At 36.8% G+C, this 13,759-nt stretch overlaps 1 protein-coding gene across 4 annotated transcripts in view; it reads right to left on the bottom strand.

Moving 5' to 3' along the window:
• The window catches only part of STIM2 (stromal interaction molecule 2), a 73,104-nt gene that overhangs the window by 19,710 nt on the left and 39,635 nt on the right, over positions 1 to 13,759 (bottom strand). For all 4 annotated transcript variants that reach the window (XM_065836759.2, XM_065836758.2, XM_065836757.2 and 1 more), the window contains exon 3: positions 4,514 to 4,628. In XM_065836759.2, the coding sequence (XP_065692831.1) occupies positions 4,514 to 4,628 (115 nt within the window). The remainder of the gene's footprint in view (positions 1 to 4,513; positions 4,629 to 13,759) is intronic.

Raw genomic sequence — 13,759 nt, 5'->3', positions numbered from 1 at the left:
TGGGAGATTGATTTCTCCCAGTGAAAACATTGACACTGTTTCTTTTTGTTGATATCTTCTGTATGATATATATATATATTGCTAAGAAGTATTGATTGACTTGCCTGCAACAAGACCTTCTGACCAACATATATGTTTATTCTACAGCAGCACACAGTACTGAGAAGCAAACTGACCTTTCTTCAGCAGAAGTAGTTAGTCTTCTGAAACATGACACAAGACAAGGGATAGACACCAGGTGTACTGGAAGTCAAGCAGGTCAGCTGAAATTCATCTTGATCAGCATTGCCAATTGGAATGTGACAGCTCCGACTAATTAGCTGAGGCTGTAACTTTTCCTTATTTTAAACACCCAAAAATAATACAGTGCTTCAGCCAGTGGAGTAGTAACTGACAACTACTTTAAGTTAAATGTACATAGCATTAAAGAGTAACCATAATATCCTTCCCTCTCACACCTATTTTCACAAATAGATATCCTGAGAGAGGATGTCAGCAACACACCTTGGGCAGGCAGGTGTAGAAGCCACAGTGTTTACACCCCAGTGTAGCATTTAGTCCCTAGACTTGCATCAGCTGTTCTATTTCAGATCACAAGTTTTGTGGTGTTTTTCGTTTGTTGGTTCAGTTTTGCTTTGGTTTTGTTTTTGATTTAACTGCTCTAATAACATACCTGAAGGTAAAGACAGCAGAAGTATCATCAAACTGTCCCTGTATGAAAGTTGCTCCTTGCTAACCCACATTAATGGCTGATTAGAAGATCAGGCTATATATCATTTTTTTCATGTTAAACTTATCATGTAGCACAGTACTTCAGGGCAGGGAGGTGTGAAGTAAAACAACACTACACTATCAGCCCCAGTACTCCTATGAGCCTCCTGTTCCTTTCAGAAATGAAGTTACATCTGGTAAGAGTATTTCATGGCAAGGAATGAATGACAGCCATACACTAGGCTAACAAAGTTGAGAACAGGCTGACCAGGCAATACAGAAAAATAGAAGACTGCTCTGAATCAAGCAAACAGGCTTCAAAAGTTCATTTTATTTTAGCAAGACTTTCAGCAGCAACATCAGTATGACATATGCTGCCACCAGTAGGTTTTTAAATAGCATGAAAAGTCAAGAGAGGGGAGTGACCTTGAGCATTTTACCACAGTTTAACATCACAACCCTTGTTTCCTCTCACGCAGAAAGGCCAGTCCACAGTGCCATACTGGTCCTGCCTGGCACAGCACCCAGCATTAGGTAACCCATCCTTAGCCAAGCCCTGCTTGCATATGCATTTCCAGTCTCCAGATGTTTAAAACCTGAGACAGCAAACAATTAAGAAAGTGCAAGGCAACCATAACGTCTTTGTGGTATGTAGCTTAGTCCCAGTTGCTGCAACACCACTTGTGCAACTTTACCTGGGAATAAAAGATGATCACACATACAAACAAATCTTTTTTTTTTTTTTCTTTATCCCCTAGTAAATAAGATACCAGACTTTAGGTCACCTTCTACTCACCACAGAGAAGGAAGACGAGTTAAAGAAAAAATATACACACAAGGGAGGGGAGAAGCTTTCTTGTATTACAGAACAGTCTACAGGATATACTACACATCAAGTATCAAATATGCCATAATGTTAAAGAGAAACTACTATTTAAGACAGTTTGTTAAAACTAGCTTTTAGTACAACTCTGATTAGTCTGTAAAGAGTAAACCATACATGAACTTCACGTTTGACCACTATAGTTTTACTTTGCTGCAAAATCAAGTCCCAAGGGACAATGCTGCATCACCAAGAATGTAGCACCCTACCTATTCACCAAGACAGGTCAGAGAACTACACAGTTGAAGACCCCAGCACTGATTTTACAGACACCCTTACCATTGAGACTAAATACCTACACATCTCTCTTCAGACAGCAACTTCATATGATCTTAGTCCATTAGAGGAGCAAAAAAAAAAAAAGTCAGACACCCTCAAGACACAAAACTTTCAGAGATAACTGTACAAAGACTGGTATTTGGACATCAAAACAAATGTTCATCTGTCACCTTGGTACACTCACAACTACCACCTCTTCAAGGCCCTCGTAGAAAAAACACTGAAGATGCACCTTGGATTTTAACCCAATAACTACTATCCTTGATACTTTAGAATAGCTGAAAGGCTCTGAATATGTATAAATACTACTTAGTTAGAAAGGAAAGATGGTCAAAGCAAATACCATAAAACAAGCATATACTGGCATTTACATTTAAGGAAAAGACACACACAATAATAGAAGACAGAGGACTTTCAGAAAGCAGTGGTTTCTATACTTTAAACAGCTATGATAGTTCCTCTAGCCATTCCTCTAGATGGAATTCTCTGTAGAATTAGATTACAAGATTTAAAAAAATGAACGGTCACAAGAAGGAGAAGTAACATCAACCAAACTACATTAAGTGACAGTGTTGTTTTGTACTAAAGGACTCATTGAAACTGTTCAGCAACATAGCATAATAGGCTGGATGTTGATTTAAGCTACAATATTATTCCCTCCATGCAGGTAGAACCTATAGCAGCCTTGAAATTGCTTTAATTTGCACCAGTACAGACTTTGCCTTAAGGATTCTGTATCAGATGGGGATACCAGAATCTGCTCAGTGCCAGTAATGTTAAAAAGCAATATTCTGAAGCTGCTTTTTTAATTTTATGAGGCAATTTTTAAAGCTTTAAATAGAGTTAATCCTCAGGGTTTCATTACCTTCTCAAGCAATTCTTTAAAAATAGCATCTGTTTTTCTTCATTCTAAAAGGAGACACCAAAAAGCAATGGCACACTCACTATCATATCTTTCTCATATCACCAAACAGAAAGCATGTCTAAGCTATTTGATAAATACTTAAGACAAACATCCACATAAAGCAAGCTTTATGGGAAGGAATGGGCAATTCTATCCAGCATAAACTAAGCAGCAATAGATGCAGAAGTGCATAAGCACTAATGGGCACTGTCAAGGGCACTATTTAGAGCTTGTAATTCTCACACAGATCCCTCAACAGGCTACTTAACAAAGTTTCGAATTACTGATACCGTCATTTACACTACCTTCCACCCTCTTGTTTAATGCTGTCAGATTGCATTAAACTGGCACTATAAACTAGCAACACATGAGAAACAAATTGGAATTCCTAAAACATCTAGAAAGGGAAAGCAGTATTTTCCAAGTTTCCTAATATAAAATGAAAAGAGTTTATTATTTGAGAGGCTTCATGCTTTCTAACAGCCACCAGACCCCTGTTAACACTGCTTTGGAGTCTCGTTCTAAGGGTCTCCCTGTGGTACAACTTAAGTTTCCTCAACAGGATGCACAGTAAAGCCATTACAAGCAGACACAATAAGACCAGACATTCCTCTCAAAATCTCTTGAGTCTTACTGTGATCACTACATTCAAGAAACCTGAAGCAAAGATATACATAATAGACAAATTAGAGCCTAAATTTCCAAAGAGTTATTCCTAAATTGGATGAACAATTGGCAGGAGATAATTTTCTTTGATAATGTAGTTGCAATGTTTTCATTGAGCAAAATATTTAGTTAATAAGCATGTAGAGAATATTTGTGAATATGAAGCTAAAAATCACTGGTTAAAACATCGGTATTTGCTACACAGCAAACAGTTAACCAATGTATTACCTCAGACTAAACTTAAATGACTTCCTGCATTAGTAGGATGAACCAATGGTGTGGTCCTAGTCTTGTTCTTTTGTTCCTACTTTTAGTTGTTTGACTAATACCAACTTTTAGATCTCTATATGTTCACCATTAGCACACCACCATGTGAAAGGTATAGGAAAAAAAAGCCTTTTTCTCCTAACTACTCTAACATTCTGGACCTCTAAAAATTCCGCTTTTCATCACTACAACCTGGAACATATTTGGTAAAGAACACCACTCATTACGTACTGTCTTTTGACACTGAGAGTATTTGGCTCAACTTATTTCATTCAAATCAAAGTGGGGGAAGGATGATTGTGTTAGGTTATCAGTCCATTCTTCTGTATCCTAAGTTTGAAGGGATTTTCCAAAATGCTTCGGACTAAGAATTCTAGCTTTTTATAGCCCAAAGAAAGTTTATGTCAATGATGAAGCACATTAGACTTTCCACTTAATATAGTGTACAATAAATGTTTAAAAACCAGCTTGACAACAGCCCTTAGAACTTACTAAATTAAAATCATGCTTATCTGGAATTCAGTGTTTGCAACAGTCACTTTCATAAGTTACAACCTCATAATGATGAGTGTGTAAGCTAGTTTAGTTTACTTACACCCAATATGTCAATATGAAATTAACACTAGCTGGACTGACTTTTTAGACAGGTTCACATATGCCTACAAATAACAATACCAAAACATTCATAAAGATGGTTTAAAAGAGGTAATCCATTTACTACTTTAAACAACTTGGTGGAAAAACTGTTTAGTTATGTCTGTTTCAACAACCACCATCTTTTTTAGCTAGACTTCTTTACCTACCTTCAGATGTTTTCCAGCGTTTCCACAGATCCTCAATGGTGATATGTTTGTCTTCTCTGTGCAAGTGACTATGTTTATTAGAGGCATCCTTGTATTGCATATCTTCCCTTAGAAACTGAAGAAAAAGGGAAAATACCATGTTAATATAATGCCAAGATAACTATTTCCAACCAAACTACAGGTAAATCAGGAAAGATAATCTTTACTATACATTCCCCATGTAAGCAGCACACAATTTAGGCTGACTACATCAAACATTCAGAAAGCAAGTTAAACACACTTACAGAATTTGACTTTTACAATAATTAAATCTAGGAAAACTGAAGGTGCAACTGCTAGTATACTAGGTTTAACAACATTATTAGTATGCCTTAGATTTAGAGTGCTTAACCACACACGTCATACTGCAAACTTCTCTATTCTAAAGACATTTAACCAACTTCATCTACTTGAAAATAAGACCATTTAAGATTTGAAAGTGTGCCAGTCTTTACGGATGAGTAATACCTGAATCCTGCTACACTAGCTAAGTGTAACTGCTTGAGGGATGAGAGAAAGATGTTGACTAACTATTACTAGAGTCCTTTGATTAGACAACAAAAATCTGACTTCTATTTCATCAAATTAAAAGAAGTCATCTTAGGGACAATTTTCTTCTTGTTAATCATTCCTCAGCAGTTACACTACAAGCACAGAAGCATTACACAAAGCTGTTTCATTGTCAGTAATTAATAGGATGCCTACATCAAAGTACCGCACTGTGCCTTTTGGTAAGCATGATAGAAAGGGAGATCCTGCAATCACGTCATATATAGCAGTGTTCTGTCAGTATTTCACAAGTCACTATAAACAGCTTCTCCAACTACATACAAGGAAAAGAAGCATGGAGCTGTAAAGGCCATTTTACTTTTATTTCAGACAGGCCTAAAAAAGATGGAATACTGGTTAGAAAACCACTTTCACATCAATAGTGGAAATCTTCCATACATATCAGTCCCTAAGCGCACAGCAGGAGCAGTGTCTGTGGGTAGAGATTTTAGTATTTGCACCAGAAAACTAACATGTGAGCTAAGTAACCTTCCAGAGCATTCCATTCCTGAAGGATACATCTGCTTAAATAAAATCAGATATAGATAGTCACTTCAGCTAACTCAAAAACCAGCTTTTTATGTTGCTGCTCAGAGGTCATCACCACTTCAAGCCGAAGTGAGGAAGAAGGCCCAGCTAGCAATGCACTGCAGAAGACCCCACTTAAGATTTAGTCCTGGCAGTAATTTATCTGCAGAGCTTCCCACACAGGCCCCATTTCTAACAGATCTAGAGATCATGTCATTCAAGAAACTGCAGGAGACTGAAAAGTAATCAATGTTAAATCATAATAGTAACTCTTAACAAAAACAGACAGTGTATGACACTTATTAAAAACTTCATTCTTAGTAGGAAGTAAGGAATCTAATAAATGAGAAGTGATTCAAGTTTCTCCAGTAACTGCTAGACGTGGGATAAAGTACCAGTTGCCTTTCCTAATCCAATTGTAAAGTAATATGTAACTTTTAGTTCCAAATACAGCTTGGATGCAAATCCTCTCTCATTCATTTACCATTCCAAAACCTTTTTGATTGTCAGACATTAGCTTTCTCAAGTCTTTTGATCCTTAAAATAGTTCCACTAAACCCATATGAATTGAACAAGCATTTTTAACTTCTCTTCCGTATGTACGAGAAAGACATAAATATAGATATACACCCATTATATACGTGAGAAATACAGGAGGAATTTATGAAAACCTGGAGAGTAACTGAAAATAACAGTTGAGGCAGAGGCAATTACAGAACTTCTGAAACACCACAGACCCAGCAACTGTAAAATGTACAAGCACAGAAAAGGACTGTAATTATAGCTGTAAAGATATGCAAATATAAAGATATATGCTGCATAACCTCTGTAAGGAACATTTAACAAAGAACTGTTGTTTTTACATAACTGAGGACCTGGCGCCTGACCCTAGCAGGGGAGAAGGACCGAGAGACATTGGACTATGAATTCTTAATTTAATACACAGTTTTTTCCCGGAATACAGACTGACACCTGTAAACATACCGATACCTGTATTTACAAACTCATTTAGAGGGGAAGGACTGAGAGAGATTGGACTATGAATTCTTAATGTAATACACAGTCTCTTCCCGGAATATGTACTGACACCTGTATACATACCGATACCTGTATTGATAAGTTAATTTAGGGGGAAGTGTAGCCAAAGTACCAGGAATCCATATCTTAAATAGATTGATAAGGGGAAGGGTATTGTGTGCGTCGGGATAGTCTGTAAACCCTAAAGTACCCAAGCAATGGGGAACAGGGGAGGGAAATTGCGGCCGGGATTTTGGGGAGATAGAAGCAGGGGCTTTTTGCCCTATTTGGTGTGCCTGCCTTTAGGTAGAACACCTGGTCTTGCAAAATTGTTATTAAAATATGCTTTGCTGAGAGATCCTGCCTGGGCCTATTATATTTGCAAAAGGATTGTTTCCTACAACCTCTGTTATATATTCCACGGTCCAAGTATGAACTCTGAGTACTTCCCAAACTGGCACAACTACCATGAAGCTGGCAATCTCCAGAGCTAACACGCAATGTGCAAACAAGGACAGATTATCTTATTTATTCCCACTCTGTAAACTAAAGAAACCAAACAATAAAACAAAACAAAAAAAACTTCTTACCCACTAACGTCTCTAAGCCATTCCAGATTAAAGTATAGTCTGACAGCTGAAACAGCAGGAAAGAACTGATGCTTGCCCTCTTCACCTTTTCCCTTCAGACTCCAAGCACCTACTACCAACTACCAGCCCCAATGTGTCTTTTGAGAACTTGTGAAAAATGTACTAAAAAGACAGAAAAACATATTGCAGGTCCCTCCCTACAAAGACAATCTCCCTTCATAAGGGGCCTAAGGTACATGTTAATCCTTACTCTCAGCTTTCTAGCGACTGGTGATGCACTGCTCTGGGAGACTCCAAATGTCAGGCGTGGACATTTCTTTTGAAAACAAGCGCTACAGGCCGATCCTGAATAAGAACAGAATGGCATATGTGCTGTATGTGAAGGTTTCAGCACATTTTGCATCTCCTCCGCTAAAACTCACACCTCAGATCAGTTTTTTTCCTAAGAAATAAACTTGCTTCTATCTTTACTGCTAGTTGTAAGCAAAAGTTGTAAAATACAGTAGAATGTGAACGTTTGAACAGTTATAGGTGCTCTCAAAGAAAATCTGAATTGCTGTTAACAATTCTACATACAGGGTTGGGAATAAAGGAGCCAACTGATAAACAGAAAAGCTTACATCTCACCCCAAAGCACTATAAGGTACTATGAGAAAGCATTCTGATTTAAAAAATGGAGGAACATAGGTTACCTTGGCACAGAGATAAGCAACGCAAATGACAGTTTTTGGAAAACTTGCAGCATTTCATGTCGTTCTGCTAAAGAGCCCGCAGAGGGAGCAAGAGTTAAGGTATGAATCCAGGCTCTCAACACACCACTGTAACACAACCAGCTTCACTGACAAGTTGAGGAGAAAAAAAAACGAAAAGCTGATTTCAAATTTCATCACAAATACAGAAAACAAATCCAAGTTTGAAGCACAAGATTTCCCAGGTGAAGGGGACAACAGTGAAAAAGATCTGGTTTATATTGAGAGAGAGTTTAGAGTATTTTACTAAATTCCTTTTTTAAAAGAGATTGTCAACACACAAACTTACAAGAAGCTTGTGTTTGGTAATCCGTCCGCGGTAACATCACAGAGCAAGAGATTATGTGTTTATGAGATTTCCTTCAAAAAAGAAAAGAGCCTCTCTTCTGTTCAATTCTACTCATATTGCTCCTAGATCCTGTGAAAACAACAATGATAATTTCCTCCATAAGGTTCTCTAACACCAGATGGTCACCACAGTAAAGTTACAGTGTGCATAACTATAAAGATGCTGTCATGTTTCAAAGAATGAATGCATTTACTAATGAAAAGATATGACATCAAACATCTCTTTTGTTTAAAATACCTTTCTTTCTAAACTGGCCTAATATGGAAGTTCTCCTTTAAGAAAAGGAATTGTGTCCTAAATTGAAGAAAGCCATAAAAACAGAACAACTCTGGTAAAAACAGAGGATTTTTCTGTTCCTTGTCATGGCAGCTAATCTCTCTTCTGTTGCCCTGGTCATTAAGTATACACAGAAAAGGTTAGAAAAATAACTCTAAATAGGGAGGTTAAAAGAATAAGCTCTAACAAAAACCATCTATGGATTATCTTAGCCAACGTAATTATTCAAGAGGGAGAAGGCCTTTTTAGACTACAAAGTTGAAACCAATAAAGCAGCAGATAAGTTACCTAAAAATTCTGTGTGAAACAGATCACTTGCCAAAGTAGTTACTTCAAAAAACAAGTAGAGAGCAAAAAACAACATCACACCTAGACTCAGAACTGGAGTTTTGATTCCAAATGTACCACAACAACTGTGCCTCCACAAAGATTCACATTCCAAAGCCCAAAGTTCAACACCATAATAGGTGGAGAGGAAACTTTCTCCTCCCTGGAGGTGACAGGGCTTGCTCCTGGAAAGGAGTTACAGACTCAGGTAGGCCACAACCTTCCTTCCTCTTCAGAAATCTGTAACCTGATGCTAGAACGACCACCAAAATAAACAAATAAGTAAATTTAAATATATATATATATAATTTACAACCAACCCTTCCAAAACAGGAAAAAAGATACAGCAAAATTTAATACTTGTCTGACATGGAGAGAGCACTTATGAACTAAAGCCACATGCAACCACACAAAAAGTTAAAATATGTTAAATTACAAGAGTATGCAAGTTGCAAGAGATGCTGGCTTCTTGAGGAGCAAATGAACAACTGCATACTTTTGCAAATGCCAGTGGAAAAGTAAAATTAACCACACTCGCTAACTGCAGAAGGAAGTATTCATATGCTATGTTTATATTTTGTTCTGGGTGAAGGCTCAAGTTTATGATTTTCAGTTTCATGAACTTAAAATAGACCCTCTAACTGACAAGTTTACTTTAAGAGCAATTAGTAACATATCCTGGCTAACTGTTCTGTCTTCCTTGAGCATCTATTCCCTAAACAGTGTTAGTTCTTTTGGTTTTATTCCATCAAAAGAAAACCTGCAAAAGTTACAATTTTGGTTTTCCTCTAATCCTACTTTCAGATACAGCTGGTCACTGTTAGACAGACATTCTCTCCCATCTACCACTACCAGACTTGGTGGCAACTATTGCGATGTCACATATATTGACTAAGTTATGTCAAGTGTGCTTTTAAAAGGCAATATTCAGGTATTCACAACTGCCTACCTTACGGAAATGGCTTCTAAAGATGTTGCACAGTAAAATAAGAAAATGTATTTAAGCAGAATAGAAAGACTACTAGAAACATGTAGGACATAGCCACAAAAGTGTTCCCAAGTATATCTTCAGTAATCTACAAACTCCATCAAAAATATGCTATTACAGCTCAAAACAAAGTTGTAGCTATTCTACTGCAAAGTAAGTGTCGCAATCTCTTCAAGGCCAAGTTAGAATTTCCAAGGGGGCACTTCACTGTAGCAGGACTAAATGCCTGCAGTGCTACATAAACAGGTGCAGACAGCCATGTATTAGCTTAAGTACCTCCAAGGAGACAAGGCATGAGGTAGGTCTGATCCAAATCACATTGGAACAGGTTTCTATGCAACTGTAGCCACGATGACACACGCTGCCTCTCTACAGGACTCCTTTGCACAGGCACAGCCGCAGCCTAACACGGTGCTCCTGTTTTCAGACAAGACCTGGCTCCTGCCTTTCTTGCTCTGTAAAAAACAGGCTGTGCAGACATGCTCCGAGGTGCTTACAAAACTTCAGGAGGCTAAAAGACACTCTTGCCTGGGGACAAATACATTAGCAGTTGACTGATAAAACTCAATGGGGGGGGGGGGGGGGCGGGGGGAAGACCTCTATTAACAGGTTTGCTATACTGGTTAGGAAGCTCAAAATATTCATTTGAAAGATTAGTGTTTGTAACAGAATGGTCTTGCACAGTGAAATGTAAAACACTCAGGAGCCTTCCCAGTATTATGCAAAACATTTACAGTGTTTTCAGTTTCTGAACCACTGTAGCAGATATTTCTCTATCACAGAAATTTGCCTAACCAGCTGACACTGAAGTATAAACTAGTTCCACAAACACCAGTTCATTATATAAATGTATGGATGAAACCAGAATACTAAGGAAATGCTAAAGGACATTTAACATCTTGCTAAGTGTATATTTGCAAACAACAAAATAAAACAAGAGCTCAGTGTGTAGCAGAACCTTTCCCAGCTGAAATGATAACACCTCGGGTAGGTTCCTGAGGTTTATCAAGGTCCCAAGATGCAATAAACAAAATATCAAGCTTTTGAACAATGTCATCCATTATTTTTTAACATCTGTTCCACACATACTGTACTTCCCCCCCTCCCCAAAACTTCTACTAAATCTTTACACCCTCCAAGATGTAACAGTCAAAAGGAAGAGAAATTCTATGCATAAATTTACTTCTGTTCAAAAAATACAGAAAGGCTATTAACTTAGAGTCAGTCTGAGTTTAATGTTAAATTCTGAAAGTGACTTTTCATCTCACACATAATGCTCCTAATACCTCGATTATACATACTCGTAATGGGAGCACCACACTATCTCGGCATCTAGTTCTTCAGGATTTCCTGTCACAGAACTTCTTGCAATTTTGCTTAAGTATTTAGTACTCACTACTGTCCAGAACAGATTCTTGAAATGAATAGGTCTCAGGTCCAAACTAGTAAATCATGTTTCATTCATTTTTCTGGAATTTATCCATATTTTAAGGAATTAAAAGAACAGAGATATCCACGGACTTCTTTGAATACTGAAATAAATAGCTTTATTTCAGCAGTAATTCAGAAAATAACTTCACATTGAAAAGTTCCATATTAAATGTTATTTATCCAGATTCTCAATGCATAATATTTTAATTTAGAAAGCTTGTAAAAGAAATTGTGATGTATAGATGCATATACTATTTTAATTGCTAGAAGAAAGGAACCATAAACAACCAAGAATATGACTAGCAAATTAATTGCATAATAAAAATAAGTAATAACGGCACAAACTGGTTCTCCTTTATTATAAAAGCCTTTAATCACAAATTACCATTAAAAGGCAAGTATACTGAAGCATGTTTCTGAACTCACTCTAGTTCTAGAATTATTAATTTTTGACCAAGATGTTTACATTTGACCTCTGTATCTTCTCCATTTTTATTTCCTTCTAGATTCTTTGACTTCTTTCTTTTTTAAACTCCATCTCTTCAACTTCTATCAAAAAACCACAACCTACTCTCTCAAGATACTATGTTAGTCCCACTTGTCTTGCGTTATTTGCATCTCGGATGCAAATATAACCTCAAGCCCTCAAATAGCTTCACAGAGCCCATCTACTCAGAGAACGTCAACTTAAAGTATCTTGGGCTGTCAAATATTCTGCCCAGCAGATGTACTACAACTAAAGTGCTATGTTACTACTGATATCCATAGTCAGATCATACGAGCTACTTTTCTGCTTTAATCACTGTATGGAAGACAATCATCCTCCCTGTTTCAGGCCACTAAAGCTGGATTCTTTTTGATTTTAGCCTCCAGACAACATTTAAAGTCTGGCACTTTGCATATCACCCCTGAGGTTCCAATTTCTTTGACCACAACCTTAAAAGCCATCCTCTGATCATTTCATGCTTTCAATACTAGTGTCTCTTCCTCTTCACACAGTGTTTTTTGTCATCTCTTTTTTTTTTTTTTGTTTTGCTTTGTGTGGGGTTTGTTGGGTTGAGTGTTTTTTTGTTAAGTAATTATCCAAATGCACTCATTAAAAAAAAAAAAAAAAAAAAAAAAAACACACCAAAATATCAAGATATTAAGTGATCTATCCAAAGATCCCAGGCAAAGTTGTAAATTCATGCCATTGGCTTTGTGTGACATTAAAGGCACAGTTAGATATTACTATTTCCAAAACATCAACTTATTCTATTTCTAGAGAGGGATTCATTGAGGAAATCACTTGATGTAGGATCTACATATAGAGGTTCTTTGGAAACAGGAAAAACCTATGTAAATAGCGAACATATGATAAGTCTGTCTTACTGCTTGTGCCTCTTCATCATTAAAACAAATCATGTACATGTGGCGCAACAGATGCTTCCTGAGACAGATAGCCTCCCACAACACATGACTAAAACCTCAGTAATGTGTTCTCCCTTTCCCTCATCCTTTTACAGCCTGCCTCTTTAAACTAGTTCAAACAATTGCAATCTTTTGTATGTTAATAATAACATAATAATAGTAGGAGCTAGATTTGATAGAGAAATCCATATTAGCCTGTCCTAACGGTAACTATAGTCTTTTTCCACATCCTTCCTCTTACTCTCTGCTGTACCATGCTCTCTGGTTTTCACACTGTGATAGCGTACTTTACAGGACTTAGTAACTGCACAGTAAAGCATAAAGTATGACAAATTATTATCCAAAACATTTTTTTCCTTTAAGTTACACTTCTTGTTTTGAAGTACATAATTCTACATTGACAATTCAGAGCAAGTACTAGAAAGTTATGTGAATCCTGAATGCAATAAGAAAATTAAAACGAGTAGCTATGACAAAAGCTCTTTTTATCCCAAGTATTTTGTAATAACTACAATTAGAAAAGTACATTCTAGTGAATTTAATTTTTTTTCATCTTTATAAGTCTCTTAAATTATACCATCTAGTCTAACCTAGGTAACAGACCAAAGATTAAGGAAAAAATATCTAACAATTCCATGCTCAAACCAGAACCCCTCTGTCTTCCTTAGAAGACTTCAACAAATCCCTCATGTGTTTCAATGACTAATAAATCTTGTGCTAAAAACTTAGATCGGGTTTCCCCCTGTTGATTTGATCAAGGTCAAATACAAGCTTGTTTGCATTCCACACAAAGTAGATCCAAGAAGTTTCCAGTATCAATTTTTGAGGAAAAAAAGTTTCTTATAGAAGTTTAAATTTTTTTACTTCTAAAAAAATTCTCTCTCTACAGAATGATTTTATGTGAGATAACATTTCACAGAAGAAAACCAAAACTACAACATAAAACAAGGCATGAGGAACATTAGGAAAAATAATAGACTCTGCAGATTAAAT

This window comes from Patagioenas fasciata, chromosome 4, assembly GCF_037038585.1.
Source record: "Patagioenas fasciata isolate bPatFas1 chromosome 4, bPatFas1.hap1, whole genome shotgun sequence".
Lineage (NCBI taxonomy): Eukaryota > Metazoa > Chordata > Aves > Columbiformes > Columbidae > Patagioenas > Patagioenas fasciata.
The sequence above is the reverse complement of the archived record's forward strand: the minus strand, read 5'-3'. Positions and strand labels throughout refer to the sequence as shown.